The sequence below is a fragment of the Phyllopteryx taeniolatus genome, chromosome 13 (genome assembly GCF_024500385.1).
Source record: "Phyllopteryx taeniolatus isolate TA_2022b chromosome 13, UOR_Ptae_1.2, whole genome shotgun sequence".
NCBI lineage: Eukaryota > Metazoa > Chordata > Actinopteri > Syngnathiformes > Syngnathidae > Phyllopteryx > Phyllopteryx taeniolatus.
In genome coordinates, this window is record NC_084514.1 from 11730432 (window position 1) to 11754098 (window position 23667).

The 23667-nt window shown below is 40.7% G+C and overlaps 2 protein-coding genes across 2 annotated transcripts in view; both read left to right on the forward strand.

Moving 5' to 3' along the window:
• alk (ALK receptor tyrosine kinase) overlaps positions 1-12188 on the forward strand; it is a 446825-nt gene extending 434637 nt beyond the window's left edge. The window contains exons 28-29 of the mRNA XM_061795469.1: positions 6361-6451; positions 9432-12188. Coding sequence (XP_061651453.1) covers positions 6361-6451; positions 9432-10448 — 1108 coding nt within the window. The 3' untranslated portion in view covers positions 10449-12188. The remainder of the gene's footprint in view (positions 1-6360; positions 6452-9431) is intronic.
• A 2010-nt stretch (positions 12189-14198) lies between these two features.
• Positions 14199-19391, forward strand: LOC133488255 (creatine kinase, testis isozyme-like). Its single transcript, XM_061795896.1, has 8 exons — positions 14199-14371; positions 17622-17809; positions 17904-18058; positions 18123-18255; positions 18335-18506; positions 18571-18694; positions 18765-18954; positions 19042-19391. The coding sequence occupies exons 1-8, from the start codon at positions 14349-14351 to the stop codon at positions 19218-19220; spliced, it is 1164 nt and encodes a 387-aa protein (XP_061651880.1). The 5' UTR covers positions 14199-14348; the 3' UTR covers positions 19221-19391.
• Positions 19392-23667: the final 4276 nt, after the last annotated feature.

The window sequence follows — 23667 nt, forward strand, 5'->3', positions numbered from 1 at the left end:
CCAAGCGCCACGTCGTCCCACCCGCATCCACCTGCCAATATCTGGAACTCAATGGAATATTCTGCTGCTGATTTAGCCCTGCGTGAGCGTGAAGAGGCGACTGGTGGCTTCTTTGCCCTGAACTGGGTGATCAAAAACCTTACAGAGTTCGGCGGAAAAGGAATCTAAGGAAAGGAGGACCGGAGAGGAGTTTTGCCATAATGAAGTGGACCATTTTGCTGCTTTGCCGTTACGCAGCCAAACGCAGAAAGCAGAAGAAGTGAAGTTGCGTTGCTAGTGTTGTGGAGATTTTAAAAAAAAAAACTAAAAAAAAACTGTGGCGACATTTGCGGTATAGGTCTGCTATATGGGATCACTTTGCATTACGATCACAGCGATGAAAATGTTGACAAATGTGCATTACACTATTGGTAAGTACAGTAAAATTGTGAGTAGCTATATCTGAATATAATTTTCATACTACTGAATATGTTTATTGGCATGTCATCATTAAAATGTCATCTGTTGTGTCGGCTCTGTGATAAAGCTTCTGCACTATGTTTTTAAAATCGAGACCACAGCATATGAAACATAACTTTTAATCTAATGACAACTGTCAGTTGTCCAGAGTCAGTGCTTCTCAATAAATTAACAAACCTGAGTGATTTGATGAAAGTGGACGCAAGAAGAATGCAGATATTTATCACATTACTTTTTTTTGAAGGATGGTAACATTTTTATGTCATGTATTTTTGCCATAATTCTGGATTTTTCCATTTTTCATTAGCCCATTAGGTACAGATCTAATTATCTTTGACCAACCGAAAACAGTCTTGGCTTTTGCTTAATTGTGTCCTCTTAAGAACTGTAGTAGTTACAAGGCTGTCCTCACAAAGTACACAGCATAGTTTGTTCAGAAATAAAGTTTAGTTAAATTGAGTTTGAAATACAACTTTAAAACAATTCTGTGCAATAAATTCAATCAATCATAATATCAGTTGTTCATTTAACTTTTATAGGGTGTCAGTACTTTTTTTAAGTTGTTGTGATTTATGGGGGAAAACAATTGTGGAAAAAAACATTTTATTACCACTCCAATATATGTTCCGACTGGAGCAAGATTGTATGACTTGACTTGTGACTTGCTTAAACCAAGTAATGACTTGCTTGATTTTTTTTCCCACAGTGACTTCGGACTTGCTTGAGACTTGAAGGTTATGCCTTGAGACTTGCTTGTGACTTGCACATATGTGACTTACTCACACCTCTGGGATTTCCCTATGGTGCAAACAGCATAAAGACATTTTTATATATGAAAAAAACGCTGTGATTGTTTTTTGTTTGTTATTTTTTTCCTGAATAATACGACAGGCACTGTGCGGCTACCTGATTTTAGGACTCCAGCCACTGGCCACACGCTGTAAAAATGTGTTGGCTCAAAGTTTAAAAAGAAAAGATGTAACTATTTCAACAGATATTTTTAATGTATTTCAACTCAGTTAGTATTGACCTATCAAGCTAAGTAGAAATAATGTAGTGTAAAGTGTTACTGAGTTTTAAGTTGCGCAAACATCTCTTGTTTTACAGTGTGGGGACTGAGACTCATGACGCGGCGAGGTGACAAGAGTGTACATTTTCCACTGAGTCAGAATTCATAAAACTCGCGACACGTAAGGCCAGAGTTGTGTGCTCCCAGCGCTTCTCAGCCTTACAAACGTACAACAAAACGGGTAGTGTTTTTACGTGAGAATCAGATAGCATGAGTTCCATGTCGGGCTTGTAAGATTGGTCTGCGTTGCCAGATATCCGGCTTCAGGAAGAAGGGGGGATAAAAAAGTGGAGGGGACGGATCGATGTCATTATGAATCTGAGTGCTATCTGCGCCCTTGTCACCTCCTCGCCCGACGATGAAGGGGACACTCCGCGAGCACCGACTTTCTCCAGCTCGCGACTGCACCGCCACTCGAGACGTGCTCTCGTTATGCCGAAGGGGCCGAACGCCCGCGTGTACGCGCTCATGTTCGCCGTTCATAATAACAAGACAGCACTCTATCTTCAGAAAGGAGAGCACACAGGTGGAGGAGATTGACTAAAGCAGTGAAAAAGACAGTGACTTTCAACCACCATGTCTTTATATGGTGAGACTGTGTTAAGGGAGCATTAAAACATGCACTCGCAAAAGTCCAACCATATGAAATCTTTACTCGCACACATTGAAAAAAAGGGTCGCATATGCGACCATTTTGGTCACAGTCTCAAACCCTGACATACTCTGTCAGCACTTGTGAAATACAGTGGGACCTTGATATAATGGAGATTGGATAAAACAGATCGTCGGGACTGAACAGTCTGTCCAAAAATAGTTTCCATTTGTCATTTAAATCGTCATTGACAAAGTCTGTTTGTACAAGAATTGGCCGCTGTTCTTTACTGGCGCTGTGGCACAATATAGGCAGAGAATGGGCCTGACGTATTTCTGGGTCACAGATATACCAAAAAAATACATCCAATCCCAAAGGACGTGCCTCCCGTGTCTATGTGGCAGCCATGTTGAATGTGGGGCATTGACATGCTGGCCATGTGACGGTAGTGTATCTATTGTCTCCTGTACATAGAGCAGAGAGTGCGTGTCATGGCTGCAGCATTAACTCTGAGGAATACATAACACCAGTCTTTGGCGTCGCAAAATGTGATTTTGGGTACAGTAACAGGTTTTTTTTTGTCAAGTCATTTGACTTGACTTTGGCAATGGATTTGGAACGAGGAAGCACACAAATTCCTCAAGGCTCATGAAAGCGACTCGCCTATGATGAGTACTGTACGTCAACAATGTCACCATGACCAAGCACACCGGCACAGTAAGTTTGGATAAAATGTGAAACTTTCTAACATTTTATTTTAAAAATATTTATTTACTCTAACTTTGTACTGGGCGGCATGGTGGACGACTGGTTAGCACATGTGCCTTACAGTTCTGAGAAATGGGTTCAAATCTGGCCTTGACTGTGTGGAGTTTGCATGTTCTCTCCGTGCCTGTGTGGGTTTTCTCCGGGGACTCCGGTTCCCTCCCACATCCCAAAAACATCCATGGTAGGTTGATTGAAGACTCTAAATTGTCCGTGGGTATGAATGTGAATGGATGTTTGTCCTCCAACGACTCATGGACTGCATGGTTGAAGCTTACAAGCGCACAGGTCTTGCAGTCAATATCAAGAAGCTGTTTGAATTGGATTGAGAGAAGTTAATTGTCATGTACGTGTGATATTAAATCCAAGGTGCAGGTGAATAGTTTACTGACTGGAATAGGCATTTCTAGCCTTTTTGGGGGGAGGGGGGGTGAGGGGCTGGGTAGAAGCACCCCTCAATGAATCCCACCACGTCTGACCTTAGATGCCCCTGATTGGCATTAAAAGTAATCCTTCATATAAAACTTATCCAACTTTGATTCATGAACAAATAGCCACACAGCTGCCACCCCTGCTATCCAGTCATATCAGGTAGCCAAGGCCAAGAGGCTAATATCAACACCTGCCACCATGGAGAACCCGGTTCACCAACCAGCTTGACAGGGCTTAAAAAAATGTGGCAACATACCATCCACCCCCAAAAGCCCCCAGACCCACAGCTGTGGTTTCCTCCAGGAAGACAATACCCCAAAACTGCCATTCTTCTTCTTCATCTTCAGATGGCCCTTGGCTCTTGCACAACTCTTCTAATTATTCTCTGCACTCCTCTGTCCGAAATCTTGTGAGGAGCACCTGATTGAGGCAAATTTATGGTGGTATGATTGGCTTTCCACTTACAGTGGGTACGGAAAGTATTCAGACCCCCTTAAATTTTTCACTTTGTTATATTGCAGCCATTTCCTAAAATAATTTAAGTAAATTTTTTTTCCTCATTAATAGTACACACAGCATCCCATATTGACATAAAAAAATTGAATTGTTGAAATTTTTGCTGATTTATTAAAAAAGAAAAACTGAAATTTCACACAGCCATAAGTATTTAGACCGTTGGAAGTATATTTAGTGAGCAAAATGGGGACGCGTTAAATACTTATTTCAGCCGCTGTATGTGAACTGGAGTACTAGTTAGAGCAGACCTACACAAAGTATGGCCACAGACCACATGTAGCCAATCCACAGTCTCAATGTCCCTCGTAGTCTATATGAAGTAAAAAGTAAAACCTGAAATAGCAATGATTTCATTTTGAAAGCAGTGCTTTTATTGAATGTACATGTAAGTGGGCATTACAAGCGAGCAAGAGCAAAGACTTGTCTTCAGCGTGGCCAACTTAGCGACATCATTGATATATTTAGCGAGTTTTTGGATTCCTTTAGTGATTATTTTTTGCAAAAAGTGGCTAGTGACAATGCCAAAAATGGTCCTCATGTTAGCAACATTCTTATTTCCTGCACGTTGGAGAGAAAAGGGGGATTTGCCCCGACAATCGTTTGGGAGTGGCTAGCACTGTAAAGTGTGAGTTAGCGGTTGGTGCGCAAAATGTCAGCACATTTAAAAAATATAGACCTATATGCACACGGTTGGTGTTGTTTTTCTTTGTGACTGTTGATTAAATAGTAATACGTTAATATCTGTGTATACAGTATGTCATTTTAATGAGTGTTTAAAATCTTATTTAACATTTTATCTCCAAATTATAACAACATATACCATGTATACACAAGTAGCAGCTTAATAAATACAATTGAATGCTTCATATATTTACTATTATTTCAATTAATAAGGAACACAACTGAGGTTAGCATGTTGGCGTGACTCTTGACAAACATTCCAGTTTTTCATTTGGCCCCTTTTGAAAATGAACCCTTTTGAGTTTAAGGCAGTTAGAATTATGAGCGTTATCAAAAAGTAAAGTATAATTAATAAATAAAAGCTGCTTTCACGCTGGCCCTGTGTCATGCTTTTTACTGTTGTTCTTGGCTCCCTGCCCTGTGTGTACCAAAGTGAGATGGTAGGTTGAAATCGACCTGTGATAGTTGAATTTGCCAGCTTCCCAGAGATGTAACACAGGCGGAATGCCACCAGTGTGAAGTTTAACCCCCAAAACTCCCTTTCCACACCCCTTTGTGTTGAAAGCAATTGTCATTCTGCATCTAATGACCGGAATGTGCAAAGCCATAAAGTTCTGTGTGAAAGAAATAGGAAAAAATAGTAAATGTCAGCTCTACTGCTACGCCTGTGTTCTCCAATTTGTTGTGAAAGTGGTTATAGATAGGATGATTGTATTATACTGAAAGATTTGTCTACAGCATCAGAAGACTCCTTACCCATTCTGCTTATGGAGCTTGACATCCCCAAAAGTAGCTCTAGACTCTTGAGAGTGCAGTGTTATCGTGGGCTAGGAGGTACTCTAAGCTCTATACTAAAAACACTTATAAGCCCATTGAGGGAGACAGAGAAGCTGTTACAGTTTGGGTATTATTTGCTCCTTAGCTCTCTTTGTCGTTCTTCTTATTTTTTATTCTTGCTGCAGCCACCCGATGACTAAGAACTCAATCATGTGAACGAACATACCTGTTCAAACATTATCTTGAGACTCGGTCTTTTGGACAGATGCTGATTGACTAATGGCCTTTTAGTCCTCATTGCACCTCAATATGTCCAGTTAGAATATTCCATAGAACTCATTATATAGAAAAACTGAAATATTCAGTATTAGTGCCAGATGTCCGAAATTGACAGTGTGGTGACCGCAGTGAGAGGAGTTCATCTGCAATCTGAAAGAAGTCAATTGAATGAAATATAATGGGAGCAGGCACCCTTTATTGATGTCCTTGAGAACATATTAACTGTTCTTCTATGATAATTACTTTAGCAGTGGGCCTCAGATAAAACCATTGTACAGACTTGGAGAGATTTACAACGGTGTATAAAAAATGAGACTCAAGTATGAGTGGAAAAAATGATAAACAAAGCTTTCGATGAGGATGACGACTCCAGAGTATCAATTACACTGGGTTGTGGGTTGGTTAAAGTGAATATGCTGTAATCACCTTTGAAGTTTTACATCAAACAATGCACTGATAGCACATTTTTTTACAAGTAGTTAGACTGCTTGGTTTTAATTCATGTTTGATTCCTGTAGTCCCCCATCTTTTTGCACTTAAATGTTTAATCAACACATTCATTTAGTTTGGTGGTTAAAAAGAAAGGACTGTAACTAAAGTTCCTGGTTGTCTCTGGTTGTGAACAAAATACTAAAAGAGAACTTATTATTCCACTGTGTGATTTATAAAAATCTCTCCAATTAGATCAGCATTTGCCTAGAATGTCCACATATGTTTAGAAGTTTTTCCAGCTATCTGAGTTGAAAGTACAAAAATGACTTCATGTCTATACATTCTTGTTTATACACAGGTACCGTATAATGACTCAAAGTTGGCAGCACCAACCTGAGGACAGACCCAACTTCTCAACCATCCTAGAGAGAATTGACTACTGCTTGCAGGTGACAAAAAGGATTGTGGTTGTAATTGAATTCTGGAATTGAATGTGAACCTCTCCAGTCGTGTTTGTTGTTTTCATTAGATTACATAATCATTTCTGCGTCATATAAATGGGGAAATACACATTAGTGGAGAATAGAGCAGTAGAGCATTACCAGGAATTGAAAATCACAAACAGGATTTATCAAGACAAAGTGTCCTGTCTTGTCCTATGCAAAATGGAAAAAGAAGCTACAAAGACACCAGAATAACAGATGTATAATAGTTCCTCAAATAGTGGCCTCCCCTTTAATAGACACAGGGCCCCAATTAGTCATTGTCCATTTATAAAGGTTGCACCCCAACTAGACACCTCCTGTTTTATCCCCTTAAGAAAAACATACAGTATTAGGTTGTGCCACAATGTACCTGTGATTACCTCTACGAAGTCTTTCATGAAGACTTCAGTAATACAGCACACACTGCCTACAGAGCTGACATAGGATCTGTGGTGGAGAGAAAGTGCAGCTGTATGCAACACAAAGCATTCTGGGACAAAATCTGCTTAGAAATACCCATTGGAGATAAAAACAAAAGAAGGATATGATGTCCGCCGAGAAGAAAAGCGCACGCCTCGCTAGAGGCGGGAGAAAGAAAGTAAGTGAGAAGCTAGACGGAAAGCTTTTAGAGTGGATTTAGTCCATGTGGGACATGCACAGCACAAGTGATCAGAAAACTCATAAAAAGAAAGTGAGTGACAGAGCCCCCATTACGTTAATTTATTCATTTTCTACTGCTTATATTGTATTCAGGTTTGCGGTTAAGCTAGCTAGAGTCTATCCCATTTGCCAAGTGGACACCATGGACTGATTGCTCACCTATCAAATACCAAATTACATATTATTTTAAAACAGTGGTGCCTTGAGATACAAGTTCAATTTGTTCTGTGATCACACTCGTAACTTTAAACACTCGCAACTCAAATCTTTCACCATTGAAATGAATGGAAATATCATTAATCCATTCCAGCCTTCCCCCCAAAAAAACAACATTTATGTAATCTGTATTTCAATAAGGAAAAATAGAGCTCATAATATTGTGCTTTATAAAAACATACAGTAATGACATTTACTTAAATAGAATTTTTTTAAATTAAACCGTTTTTGTCACGGTTAGCTGACTAACGGCTTGTATCTTGAAAAACTCTTAAGTTGGGTCACTCGTATCTCAAGGCACAACTGTACAGTGGACCCCCGCATACTTGCAGTTTGACACCTGAGGATTCACGTTTGGGGGGAACCAACCCCAAAAACGCTAGCTGATGGTTTATGCCAGTTTATTCAAGATTTCTTTTCCCAATTTAATTTTAATGGCCGTCAATGATGCACAGATTTTCATTATTCGCTGTCCATATACCCCGCGAATAGCGGGGGTCCATTGTATATGATATTTGAATTATTTTTTGGGACAATATATATATATTTTTTTTTAACTAACAGCCCATAACAAAAGCCTTCCCCAAAAGGTTGCACCTGGTATTAAGCGCCTGGAGTAAATACAACCCCAATTCCAATGAAGTTGGGACGTTGTGTTAAACAAATAATAACAGAATACAATGATTTGCAAATCATGTTCAACCTATATTTAATTGAATACACTACAAAGACAAGATATTTAATGTTCAAACTGATAAACTTAATTCTTTTTAGGAAATAATCATTAACTTAGAATTTTATGGCTGCAACACGTTCCAAAAAAGCTTGGATGGCAGCATATGTTTCTCCAAAACCTGTATGTACCTTTTAGCATTAATGGTGCCTTCACATATGTGTAAGTTACCCATGCGATTGACACTAACACAGTCCCATACCATCACAGATGCTGGCTTTTGAACTTTGCGTCCATAACAGTCCGGATGGTTCGTTTCATCTTTGGCCCGGAGGACACGACGTCCACAATTTCCAAAAACAATTCGAAGTGTGGACTCGTCGGACCACAGAAAACTTTTCCACTTTGCATCAGTCCATCTTAGATGAGCTCAGGCCCAGAGAAGCCAGCGGCATTTCTGGTTGTTGTTGATAAATGGCTTTTGCTTTGCATAGTAGAGTTTCAAGTTGCACTTACGGATGTAGCGCCGAATTGTATTTACTGACATTGGTTTTCTGAAGTGTTCTTGAGCCCATGTGGTGATATCCTTTACACATTGATGTCGGTTTTTGATGCAGTCCCGCCTGTGGGATCGAAGGTTACGGCCATTCAATGTTGGCTTTCGGCCTTGCCGCTTACATGCAGTGATTTCTCCAGATTCTCTGAATCTTTTGATGATATTATGGACCATAGATGATGAAATCCCTAAATTCCTTGCAATTGTACGTTGAGGAACATTGTCCTTAAACTGTTCGACAATTTTCTCACGCACTTGTTCACAAAGAGGTGAACCTCGCCCCATCTTTGCTTGTGAATGACTGAGCAATTCAGGGAAGCTCCTTTTATACCCAATCATGGCACCCACCTGTTCCCAATTAGCCTGTTCGCCTGTGGGATGTTCCGAACAGGTGTTTGATGAGTATTCCTCAGCTTTCTCAGTCTTTTTTGTCACCTGTCCCAGCTGTTTTGGAAGTTAATGATTATTTGCTCAAAACAATAAAGTTTGTCAGTTTGAACATTAAATATCTTGTCTTTGTAGTGTATGCAATTAAATATAGGTGGGACCATGATTTGCAAATCATTGTATTCGGTTTTTATATCTGTTTAACACAACATCCCAACTTCATTGGAATTGGGTTGTATATTACCCCCGTCATCATATGCATCATATGCATCAGTGATATTTTGCATTACTCATTTTAGAACACGATATTTAAAGTGGCACAACAAATACCAATCACAGCTACATTGTACCCAGCATTAGATTACAGTAATGGTCTTCTATGTAACGTTAGCTCACTCATTAATCTAAAATGTTATATGTTAACAGTTAACACTCTAACCTGAACATTTTAGGACCCTGATGTGGTGACAATGCCTTTGCCTATCGAATATGGGCCTGTCCAGGAGGAAGAGGAGTGTGTACCTGTACGCGCTGATGATCCCTCGGGTGCTACTGTGCTGGTGAATGCTCAAGTGCCTGATGGGGAACTTCCGCAACCACACCCGTGCTACCGCTCAGAGGAGAGTCATAGAGGAGTGGAGCACACTGCCGGGTCAAGCACAGCATCTGAGGCCAAGGCACAGACACCATCTCAGCCCCAAGCGTACCTCCATCAGCACCAGCAACCTCACACACAGACCTCCTTGACAATGGCTACCACTGTTACCTCAGCAGCAACCTCCACACTCACTGCCAAGGGGCCTGCCCAGCCAGGCCCAGAGGAGGGCCACATCAACCTTGCCTTTACCCAGGGTCACCCAGCAGAGAAGGAGAGCCACAACGGGAAGAGCACCAGTCTTTGGAACCCCACGTACGGCTCGTGGTTCCTGCAGCAGCTACAGAGGAAGCAGCAACAGAGGCAAGGGGCCGTGGGGGGTGGTTTGGCTGGGGGCAGCAGCGTTGGCAGGGTGCCTGGCGAAGGGCAGGAGCATGTGGGACGGACTGTAGCTGAGGTGGCCGGTTCAGTGGGTCTACAGCATAAGTTTCAACATCAGCACCAACTTCAGATGCTGCAGCAGCAGCAGGGTCATTGCGGACCCCTGTTAGCATCTCCACCTCCAGTCATGCAGTCCCCCCTCCTCTTAGATTCAGGCACTTTGCCACCTGGTCCCCACTACAGACTGAGACGTTTCCCCTGCGGGAGTATCGGCTACGGCTTCCAGGAGCAAGGCAGGTCGATGGAGGCGAACCCTCCTCCGCTCCTTCCCTCCCAACAGGGCGCATCAGCAGCCCACCAGATGGCCCCCACATCAGTGTCTCTGGGTCGGTCAGGATTATCAGAGGACAGCCGACCACTGTTGGTCACCATGGGGACAGTGCAGGACACCCGACTGCCCAGAATGGAGGGTCACAATGCCACTGTGCTTTAGCCTACATGCCGGGACAGTCAAATTCACCGCCCATCTTTGGCAACTGTGTTTCGGACTACACAGCATCAGACGTTGTGTCAGCAAATCCATCCTTTGGTTTCCCCCTCCAATTTGGAAACAACCTTGTAAGCATAACCAAGAACTCAATCTGTTAAACTTTCATTATGGGAAACCCACTGAGTGTAAAATCCCCCATTGTACATTAAAGCACACCAGAGATCACTGGATGGCAAAATGAATTCAAAGGCTAGTTTTTGAGTCCACAAAATGTATTTTTTCATCGTAAAGGGAGCATGACTGAAACCTCACAGAGTAGAGTTTATAGCAAATATTTAAAGTTTTTCTGTGTCACTAACTGACGGCTGCGGCACCACCAGAATGGACGATTATTCTGATTTAAACCTCTATAGTACGCTGACTGCAGACTGATTCACAAACTCTGATGACTGTGGAGACCAATTTCAAGTGGCTGCTGCCAGCCACATGTTTCATTTCTATTGCAGGACTTTAAAATTGCCCACAACCTTCACAGAAGGGAGGGGGGGAAAAAAAGAAAGCTTGGCAGTTGACTTCTAATTTTTGAGAATCATGTTGTTGGATTTACAGAGACATTTGTACTAAAAAGAAAAACTACAAAAATGTGTTTGTTGATCTTTGCTTGCCTGCTTGTTTATTTATTCATTTGTTTATTTATTATTTGGATGACGCTCTATAAATTATCAATGAACAGGCTCATAGTACAAGCAAAATCACCCTGCATCAGTTAATGTGCACTTCATCTTTTAAGCTGTTTGAAATTATTAACAGCAAAAAGCAAGCCAAGAAAAGATAGAATTCCACCCATCCCCCCCGACCAAAAAAAAAAAAAAAAAAAAAAAAAAAAAAAACCTACAAAGTTTAACTACCAGTCATCACAAGAAATCCCCCATGTCCTTTATTGTGCCCTTTGGTTGTGGATACATACACTAAGCTGCTGCAGGTAAAGCAGAGGTTATTAATTGGCACAATCTGTTCAGTACTTTGTTGTTGCTCAACTCGAAAAAGGTCACCCCTGCTGCTGTAAAATCCCACCACAAACTCGCCTCTTGTGTTCATGACTTCATTGTGTTGAAGACACTGAGGTTTTTCTTTCCTTAAGGCTTTTTAGAAAACGAAAAAAAAAATCTCTTTCCTTTTTTGTGTGTGGTTATAAAAACAGTGGATATTGCTGAATCAATGTTAACCTTCAAATTTGCTATCTCAAAGCACTTCTACATTTACATATTTTATCTTTTTTATTACTGAATGAATGCTGTGCAATACAAATGAGTTAAATGAAGAAACTACTTTTGCTCCTTATATTACAACAATGGTTAACATCTGAGTTTGCTGTTCTGTTCCATATCTGACAAATACAACCACAAATATATTTCAGTGAGTGACGATGTTTGTCACTTTTTCCCGATGTTGTTTCGACTGTGTTTGAAAAGCGTGTCAGTCCATCTGCTGCAAAGCAAAGACGGGCTGTTGAGTGTCATGGCCAAGTCAATGAGCAATTAATATGTTGACATTGGCTCCTGTATGTAGGTGGATCACTCTTTCCATTTTGTGTTCTCTGTGGCCTATCCATCATTCTTTAATGTACAAAGACATACTGAACTGCATCTGTAAATGATGTAATTAAAGAGTATTGTACTATGCCACTGGTAAATGCTGTACATTGCCCTTGGGGAGACATTCGCCAATATGAATAAATTACTATATAATGACTTTTTGATACATTTTTGGGATGAAAAAAATATCAATGCAGCTTTTATTAGTAATGAACAGATATTCAGTAACTCTAATTAGATTGTGTAGGCGGACCTAAGTGTCGAACAAGAGCGCAAACGTAATTCTCAGGGCAAACACTTGAGTGACTCATCCCATTGTCCTTGCTGGCCAAGATTTAAAATAAGGTCGAGAGGCAGTAAGTTTAAGTCTTTAAACTTGTAGTCTTTTTTTTTTTTCTTCTGGGGCGATCACACTTTACACTTGGTGTTCAATCCATGGTGGCTTGATGCAAGCGCGATTCATGTGCATTCTAGACATGGAGGGATGAAGGTCCCAGTCTTCAATAACGTCACGAATGTCTTTTTTTTTATATATATATAAAAATATAGCAAAAAAAGCAAAATTGGGCCTGCAGTTACATGCTAGACTTAACCGCATGTTTTATCAAAACATTTTAAAATGAGTTTATGTTTTGGGGGGTCTGGAACAGATGAATGGTATTTAAATGGGGGGGTGAAATGATTTGCTTTACAAGTGAATTGAGCTATGACCTTGGTCATTAGAAGAATCATCGTCTTTATTGTCATGAACATCCTCGAAATTTGTTCTGTGCAATTTCTCAATCACAGTCAACACACAGCAGCTAACGCACAAACTTGTTAGCGGTACAAACTGGAGCAGGGGGCAGCATGTAAGCACCCGGGGAGTGGTTTGGGATATCGGCGTCTTGCTTAAGGACACGGACCGAATGAAACTCTTTAAGTCAAGGTACCACTGTGTGTAGACGTTGTAAAGACTACCTGACCTGCGATTTTTAAGGCAGCTAAAGTCAAAATTCATATCAGTTTTATAATTGTAATTACAAAACAGACGTGCTTATTGTGGAACTTTGGCCTGGTGTTGTACAAGTTAGCCTCGGGGGTCACCAACTTTTTTTTAAACTGAGAGCTACTTGTTGGGTACTGATTCATGTTAAGGGCTACCAGTTAGATACACAGTTCTGACAGTAAATTGCTCAAATTACCTTTAATGATGTTATTATTACTAGTTAATGATATTCACCTATGTGAAGACACTGATTGTGTCAATTATTTCTCACAATAATTAGCAAGAATGATTCACACCAGGTAGAAAACAGATACATATCAATATGCAATACTATTTCCATAAATCTAAGAATGTATTAAAAGTGTTTACATTTTCAAACGATCACTTCTATATATATATTCCGAGGAAATCACATCCCACAACAGGCCCGCGGGCTTCTCATGTGGTCCTTTGGGGGTACCTAGTGCCCCTCGCATCATGTTGGTGACCCCTGATAGAGAACATAGATTATAGACAGAAGTATTGGGCCACATGACCAACTGCGCACATGGAAGAAAATGTATTTGGTCTTGAACTTGTGGCCCGTTCCATCATGGGTACAGTCATGTTGAAAGAAATGAAAAAAATAATGTTAAAAAAGTTTTAAAAAGAAAGAAAAGAAAAACAGTTCCCACACAGCTAGAAGCATAGAATTGACCAAAACCTCTTTGTCTGAAGATCCAGGGTCATATAAGGGGCCTGGCACAACCCTCGTTAATGTATTACATTTTGGACTTGGCATGAATACATATTCAATCATGTTCGCATTAACCTTTGTTAAAGAATATAAATCCACATCTCAACTATGTCGTCCCCTTGTGGCCACATACTTTACATTAACGGACAACTCTGGAGAGTGATAAATTGATTTAGTACAAACAAATACACGCTTTTAATCCACTTTATGAATTAAAAGGCATTCGCGGTTGTATCATAATTTTCATTTATTATTATTATTATTTTTTTTTTTTCATAACAGTCGATGTTTACCGTCACGAGTACGAAAATGACGCGTTGCAACAATTTCTTGAGTGCAAAGCGAACGTGGACCACACGAGGTCTTTGAATGCATCGCGCATGTCGCGCGCGTCGCTTTTATCACACCCACACGTTGCTTTATAGGAGCGCACGTATTATATATATAAATGTGTGCGTGGTAACCTTCAGCCGGACAAAAAAAAAAAAACGTCTGTGCATCTCCCGAGTGGCAGGTTATTATTATCATCATTATTATCGTTATTATTAGTATTAGTGCTGGATCTGTGAAGAGAAGACGGCAACATGTCAGACACGATTGAACAAGTGTAAGTTAAGACACCAAAAACATGCTCAACTTTGAATGTGTTTGGAGAAAAAATATGTGCTCCGATTTGAGCTTTCGTTTATTTAATTTTTAATATTTAATATGGCGAGGACGACTAGTGCAGCATAATACTGTATAACGATAACGTGCTAGAAAGGTGTAACACGCATTTAGCTTCTAGTGTGCGACTTGTTGGTAACAAAACAACATAAACAATTTGTATTTTTGAGGGTTCATTTCAGCGTTGGACCACTACGGCGCTCTTTAGTAATTCAAAAACGTGAATACACTTCAAAAGTAGGTTTTGGCCTTTTATAATAAGTGCTAATTTGTATGCGGATTTATGAAACTGAGTGACACAATTGGAATTTAAATACACATGAACAATTAATGAAATAAACTGCTTTTGAACAACAAACCAACATGAAGTGATTCCTGACAAGCTTGCTATGTGACGAGCATGTCAGCCCGCAACCTTCCACAGGCGTGCTGGGAAATATGTTTTTCCCATAGAAGTGCCCACAAATTGTGATTTTCAGGCCGGGGGGCCATGATCGTTATTCTTTCATCTTAAAGGCCTTTATTGGCTCGCCACTGTGGAGGCAGTGGAGCATTGTCCTACATAAGAATACTGATCTTGAAAAATGGCCGCCACTGCGTGAAGAAAGGCTCTTCTTAAAAACAGGCAGTAGGTTTGGGTGGAGACCTCCCATCCTCTGGCAACGGATTTAAATCGGAGCTCTGCCCGTTACTGGTCCATCAAGAGTCGCTCATCGGTCCATAAAATCGTTTTTTGTAGTGGCCCTTCCATTGGCCATCTAGCACTAATTGCAATTCGGTAATATGAAAGCACTGAAGTAAAATGGCTTCCTGGTAGATTAAACTTGGATTCTTTCACAATGGCTGTTAATTTGCATATTTACCCTTTTATTAACTATTTACAACAAAATGTTGCTGGGATCATGGGTTTTAGATATCAACCTGAATTGGTAACACATTCAGATTTGTCAGGCGAATATTTTCTTTTCAGCCCATTTTGCCGAGGAAAAGAAGCTGCCTAATTATGCACACTTTGATATACGGCTAGGTTCATTGAAGACTCTAAATTGCCCGTAGGTGTGAATGTGAGTGCGAATGGTTGTTTGTTTCCATGTGCCCGTGAGATTGGGTGGCGACCAGTTCAGGGTGTGCCCCGCATCTCGCCTGAAGATGGCTGGGATAGGTTCCAGCACGCCCGCGACCCTAGTGGGGATAAGCGGTATGGAAAATGGATGGGTTGATGATATAGGGTGGACCAGACCTTGCCCTCCCTCATACAAGTACACAATCTGATGCTTATCCCAATAAGCAGTTTTTACATATACACTAAATATATACACTATATATACACACACACATACACTATATATATATATATATATATATATATATATATATATAATATATACATATACACACACACACACACACACACAAAAGATGAATGAGACAAAAGTTTCAAATTCTAGCTTATATTTAATGGTATTTACATCTAGATGTGTTAAACCATTCAGGACAGAGCACCTTTTGTTTAAAGCCACCCACTTTTCAAGTGAGCAAAAGTATTGGAACAGACATGTTTAAATTAACTTAAAGTGAATAACATTTCATATTTGGTGGCATAGCCCTTACTTGCAATAACTGCATCAAGCCTGCGACGCATTGACTACACCAGACTGTTGCAGTCTTCATTTGAAATGCTTTTCCAGGCCTTAACTGCAGTCTCTTTCCTTCCTTGTTTGGTTCTGGGGGGTTCTCCCTTCAGTCTCCTCTTGAGGAAGTAAAATGCATGCTCTATTGGGTTAAGGTCCAGTGATTGACTTGGCCAGTTAAGACCTTCCAATTTTTCCCCCGATGAAGTCCTTTGTTGTGTTTGCAGTGTGTTCTGGGTCATTCATTGTCTTGTTGCATGACATTACCTCCACCATGCTTCACAGATGAGCTTGTGTGTTTTGGATCATAAGCAGATCCTTTCTTTCTCCATGCTTTGGCCTTTCCACCACTTTGTTAAAGGTTCATCTTGGTCTCTACAGTCCTTAAAACTTTGTTCCAAAACTTTTGTGGCTCATCTCTGTACTACTTTGCAAAACACTTACCAGTCACATGTTCCAGTACTTTTGCTCACTTGAAAAGTCGGTGGGTTCAAACAAAAAATGCTCTGTCCTGAATTGTTCAACACATCTTGATGTAAATACGCTGAAATAACATTCTGAATTGAATTCTGAACTTTTCTCTCATATTCATCTTTTGATATGAAACCCAAATGTCTTCACAACAAAAACAAAGGAATTGCCATTCCAATACTTTTGGAGGGGACTGGATATATAATACACACACACACAGAGTGGAACCTTGATAAAACGGACTGTGATATAACGGCTCTTGGATCAAACGGAACGTTGAGACTGAACAATGTGCCCAATAGACTTTACACCGATCTGATCGGCTTGATGGGTATCGGCTGATAATTAGCAATTTATCCTGATTTGCTGATGGGATTTAATGTCATAATTTCGCCGATCCGATCGATGACGTCATTGATCGGCTCCGCAAAAGACATTTAATCTGCGTCGCCATCGTGTACAGTATATTTGAATCCAAAAGCTAGTTTATTTTAAGCATTGTCGTGTGTCTTTTGACATAGCACTGTAAATATCTGACCGCCAATAGTTATTTAAAAAAAAAAAAAATTTTCGTCAGGCTATTCTATTCGCCTTTGGTAACAGATTTGGAACTAGAAGCACACTAAATACTTGCAGCTCATGAAAGCGACTCACCTATGATGAGTACTGTTTGCTAACAAAGTAACCATGATCATCACACCGGCATGCTAAGTTTGGAGAAGATTTGAAACTTCATCAATATGTGCGCTGCGATTGGCTGGCAACCAGTTCAGGGTGTACCTCGCCTCTCGCCCGAAGATAGCTGGGATAGGCTCCAACACGCCCGCGACCCTAGTGAGGATAAGCGGCTCAGAAAATGGATGGATATATGCATACATATATATATATATTATATACACATATATATGTATGTGTGTGCATATATAAATTATATGTTCCATTGTGTGTAGGCGTACCTAAGGAGGTGTGTAATGTCCTCTTTGGAGATTTTGGATATAAAGCTCTATTTAGTGAGTTTGCATGTTCTCTCCTGTGCTTTGCATGGGTTTGAGCTCTTCTAGTCCCACTCTAGAATGTGTTTCTGTTTAGCTGTCAAAAAATGGCCAACCTTCAGCTCAAGGGGCTGACAGCAGAGGACGAGTTCCCGGATCTCACTCAACACAACAACCACATGGCCAAGTTCTTAAACATGGACATGTACAAAACACTGAGGGAGCGGACCACCCCCAATGGCTTTACCATAGACCGTGTCATTCAGACAGGCGTGGATAATCCAGGTAATAACTAGTTGCCGCTCCTGTTACTTGAGCATACAAAGTACTTTTCCATTTATTTGTCCTCTATGCGATGTCACTGTCGTGATGTGTATAGGTCACCCCTTTATCATGACGGTGGGCTGTGTGGCTGGAGATGAGGAGTCATATGAGGTCTTCAAAGAGGTGCTTGACCTCGTCATTGAGGACAGACATGGAGGGTACAAACCAACAGACATGCATAAGACTGACCTCAACCCAGACAACCTCATGGTAAAGGATCACATCAACATACATTGGTGTTTTAGACTTTTACCACAAATATCTGGTGTTCAAGGGGGGCGATGACCTCGACCCGGAATATGTGCTGAGCTCCCGAGTCCGAACAGGCCGCAGTGTCCGCGGCTTCTGCCTACCGCCACTCTGCAGACGAGGCGAGAGACGTGCTGTGGAGAAGCTCTCCGTTGAAGGTAAAGAAAAGTACACAAGTAGGACAGCGTTATGTTCTATATGATGGAAACCTGTTTAGAAAGAGTGCCCTTTCCGCAGTCCTGGGTTCACTAACTGGAGACCTGCAGGGGAAATACTATTCCTTGAGAGACCTGTCAGAAGCTGAGCAGCAGCAGATGATTGACGATCACCTGCTGTTTGACAAGCCAGTGTCCCCGCTGCTGCTGGCCTCAAGAATGGCCCGTGACTGGCCCGATGCCAGAGGCATCTGGTGAGAGACACTTTTATGTCCAGGAAACTGGAAAGACGGTCCAATTGATATGTTTGCTTTCAAGGCATAATGACAACAAGACATTTTTGGTGTGGGTGAATGAAGAGGACCATCTACGAGTGATCTCCATGCAGAAGGGTGGTAACTTGAAGGAAGTGTTTACTCGCTTCTGCACCGGACTCACAGAGGTTTGTTAAACACTTAACAATTTGTCTATCATGATATAATTAATGTGATGATCTGGTTGTGTCCTTTTAGATTGAATCTTTGTTTAAGAACAAAGGTTTTTCTTTCATGTGGAATGAGCACCTCGGCTACATTCTGACTTGCCCATCCAACCTGGGCACCGGCCTTCGCGCTGGTGTGCATGTGAAGTTACCAAACATGAGCCAACACCCCGAGTTCGAAGAGGTCCTTAAAAGGCTGAGGCTGCAGAAACGTGGAACTGGTATGTATATTTGTCATGTTGCTTCAAGCCACTTGGTACTCTTTGAACATCAGGCTAAAGTTCTGTAAAATGTGATTGATCCACTAGGTGGCGTGGACACTGATGCCGTGGATGGAGTCTTTGACATATCAAATTCTGACAGACTGGGCTTTTCTGAGGTGGAGCTGGTGCAGATGGTCGTCGATGGTGTCAAGTTGCTGGTGGAGATGGAAAAGAAACTGGAGGCGGGGGAGACCATCGACGACCTGATGCCCACCCAGAAGTAGAACCATCCGTGCCCCAAACTCCCTTCGAATACTGTGTACTGTCATCACGTTTTTTGTTTTTTGTTCATGAATCATTACTTCTGTAAAGTTGAAATGCACCGAAATAAAAAGTCATTGTCATTGTTTTCACTTTAAAAACTGACCAGAAGAGTTAACATGGAAACAGGATGAACTCCTTACTCATTTCTCTCAATAAAATTGTTGAAAAAGTAGAATTTCAAGACAAAATGGATTCCTCCGCATAGCCTGTTTTGTGATTTTTTAGGAGCGCCATGTGAAGCAGGTGGCGGGGGTTCAGGATACCTGGCCCAAACCAGTTTAGCATGGCATCCAGTTAGACCACAACTGCGACGGACAGCAACTAACAGATGAGAAAAGAACTGCCAGATGTGCATATGAAGCTACCTACTGTGCAGATGTGCATATGAAGCTACCTACTGTGATGGAGCCATACTGGCTCATCAATCTTGCAGATAACGAAAGATGAGTCGCATGCGAGTAGAGCTTTTCAACACGCTAAAACAGTTGAGCTCGTCTGAAGAGAGCATTGTCTCAAGTTACAGCTTTGAAGGAAATATCCACGGGTTGACAACGACCTAAGTTTATATTCTCATTACAAGCTTTTCCCATATGTTATGTGAAGTCACAGCTATATTCTCATTACAAGCTTTTCCCATATGTTATGTGAAGTCACAGCAAACAAGACGGACTGCGAAGATGTCAGGCATTTTTCAGGTATACAGTTGATATAAAAAGTGTACACACCCTGTTTTTTGGTGATGTATAGAAATGAGAAGGTAAATCATTTGAAAACTTTTTCCACAATGTGACCTATAACCTACACAATAAAAGTTTTGACATAGGAAGTAAAATTGAAAATAATTAGATGTGGTTGCGCAAGTGTGCACACCTCCATAACTACGATGTGGTTTAGTTCAAAATTAACAATCACAAATGTCTTAAATTGTGTAACAGGGAAATGCATAGAACATCTGAACTTTAGGGTTTATTACAGGCACTTTACAATGCTGACAGGTGTGTACTGAGTCTGACTCCCATTTAATAAGAGTTTGAATGCATTTATGTTCATTCTAAACAACCCTATCACCATTTATAACAGGATGTAAACACCTGATCAATCGCAATACTATATGTCAGCTGTTTTTTTCCCCCCAATCGAGTTGTACAGGTCATAGGTCACATTATGGTGGGAAACGTTTTAAAATGTTATTTGTCTAATTTGGGGTGTTTAAACTTTTTATGTCCATTGTATTTTTACAGAGCTTCGGAGCATTGAGGAATGCAGCCAAGATGACGCCAATATTTCATGTGTTATAATATTTCTGCGTGTTATAAAAATATGCAGATGGAAACCTATCCATCCATCCATTTTCTGTACCGCTTCTCACTAGGATCACGGGCGTGACCCTTGTGAGGCCATCACAGCTTTCTTCGGGCGAGAGACGGGGCACACACTGAACCGGTCGCCAGCCAATCACAGGGCACATAGAAAAACAACCATTCGCACTCACATTCACACCTACGGGCATTTTACAGTTTTCAATTAACCTACCATGCATGTTTTTGGGATGTGGGAGGAAACCAGAGTACCTGGAGAAAACCCACGCAGGCACAGGGAGAACATGCAAACTCCACACAGGTGAGGCCGGGATTTGAACCACGGTTCTCAGAACTGTGCGGCAGATGTGCTAACCAGTCGCCGCCGACGGAAAACTAATCCAAGGCAATTAGCCTGTACGGAAGGAAAGGAAAAAAAGTTGCGAACAAGGGCAGCACGTTGAATCGTTTGACTTCGTGGCTGGCGACCAGGTATTAATTTTTTGTTGTTGTTGCTGTTGTTTCAATGTAAAAAAAGTACATTGGGTTGCTGATTTTTACAATTCTTCTATTTATAATAAAATATGTTGCAATGCGGTCAGTATGTATGTGGGATTTTCTTTTTTTGTCAGTGATTTATTTTACATAAAGGTTTGACTGCCAAGATAAGTGCCTTGCGTGATGACTTTTTCCATGATGGTTACTTTGCACAATTTTTACAATACTCTCAGACTTGACCCATTTGGCTACTTGCTTCCTTATAGTTTATATTGAGTTTTAATTTTTCTTTAAATATGACTGTTTTTGGAATGTGGACGCGGGAGGAACACGGAGCACCCGGGATTCAAATCCAATCTGTGCACTAAAGAGCTGCAAAATTAAGGGAAAGTTGAGCCTTAGAAAGGTGCAGCCTAAACACTCACTAAAAGACCAAACTTGGAATTTGGGACATGAACAACATTACAGTAATGCAGGACAACTGGGACTTCCAAACACTTGCCCATTGACATGTGAGCTCCTCTTAGTGGGGGTGCAATTAGGACAGTGCTTATCAAAGTCTGGTACTTGGGCTCCCCCTAGTGATACGATATAGAATCACTGCTTAAGTCATTGCTTTTAATCTTTAAGAACTTTTTGTTTTCAAACATTTATTTTGGTGAAAATTCTGTTTAACTTTTATGCGCAATCATTTATGTTGAACCATTATTTAAGTCTTTTTTCCCCCCCATGACATTGCCATCATAGCCATTGTAGATTAGGCGTCACTAACCTTTTTTTAAACTGAGAGGAAGCTCTTAGATACTGATAAATGCGAAGGGCTACCAGTTTGAAACACACTTCCGAAATAAAATTTGTAAAACTGGTCAAATTGCCTTTATCTATATGCTATTATTAATAATTAATGATATTTGTCTATATGTAGACACTGATCATGTTAATGATTTCTCACAATTATCAACAATTAAGGTAAGGTACAAAACAGATACAAAACTACTATCAATATCCAACACTTTTATAAATCTCTAAGTGCTTACATTTTCTAATTATCACTTCACAACATTCCTAAAAAAAAATGACAACGTCCCATCACTAGTGAGCTAATTCTTGAAGAGGCCCACGGGCACCAGGTTGGTGACCGCCTCCTGTGAGAGCAGGCCTCCAGGGGACAGAGGAGCGGGGGTTAATTGTGCCAAGGTACAAAATAAAAGAACTGGCCCAGTGTGAGTGCACCTGAAACATTATCGCAGCAATGGTGTCATTGTACTACACTACTAGGCGACCACTATTCCTGACCAAACACCGAAGGTTCCAAGATGAGGCAGACCAATCGATGCAGTGCCTCGACTAGTGACCAACAACTATACCCCACACAACCTCCTTTTTGCCATTGCAATTCCATTGAGGAATTGGCCTTTTTCCATACGCTATTCAAATGTTACGTTCCGAACATAGCCCTGCGAATTAATTGTAAGGCACACAGTTCCACAAACTTCCTACATGTAACCCTGAAGCAGTCTGGCAATTGTGGGAAATGAGATGTAGTTTTGAATCATTGATTTGTTCAGGCTCTATAACATTGCATAAAAGACGCCATTCCCTTTTAACTGGGGTTGCGTTGTGTAAATAGCTCCTCCAATAAAAAAAAAATAAAATAAAAAAAAAAAGGGGGAAAAAAAAGTCTAACAAAAACATGTCAAAAATCTGAAAGCACAGTTTGTAACGACAGTCCTCGCAAATGACTTCATCAGGAAGATGTGAAAAAGGTAAAAAATAAATAAAAATTCCTGGGAGGAAAATCTTTTGTGTCCTTATGCTCTGTTTATTTAGTCATTTCTTGTTAGTTATAAACTTAACCGCACTAGCAAACTAGTAAATGAAGTCCACAAAAGAGATATAATATTGAACATATTATTGATCTGTAAGGGTCTCCAACTTGTTTTTATGAAATTTCAGTCAATATTATGTTTCAATTATAACTTGCTCTGGAAAAGTAGCTTCATTGTAATAAGCAGGCTTATGTACACTGAGCTGGTCATTATAGCAATTAAACCCTGACTGGGTGACAGGAGACCCCGTGCAGGATTATCTGCGCTTTGTAACCGTAACTTGAGATGGTTTGTATATTCCAATACTGTAAATATGTATGTGTGTGCATGTATATAATTTAAACACTCACTAAAGACCATTCCAGTGGCGTGCAAATGGATAGACTCAGCCCCAGGTATCCCCCAGGTGCTGGCATCTAAGACTCTCCACACTTTGCTTTCTAGCCACTGGTACATGTGAAATTATAAATATAGTAAGTAATATTGTATTATTGTAAAACACTATATATACACTGTATGTACTGCATGAGCATGACGTGGCGGAGCCGCAGCTGGATTGCTGGGTCTCGCTTACACTTAAAGTGCATTTTTGATAGGCTATTCCATCTGCGACGGCACAACGGCATTCACCAGCGACCCAAATTTTCAATGGCATCAAAGCCAGTAGCCGACAGTCAACCACTCATCGAACACTGCAGGCTGTGTGATAGTTTGGTCAGTTTGGTCAGGCTTAATAGAAAAAGTGGACAAAAAGTGAGATAGAAGGAAAAATGAACAATGGG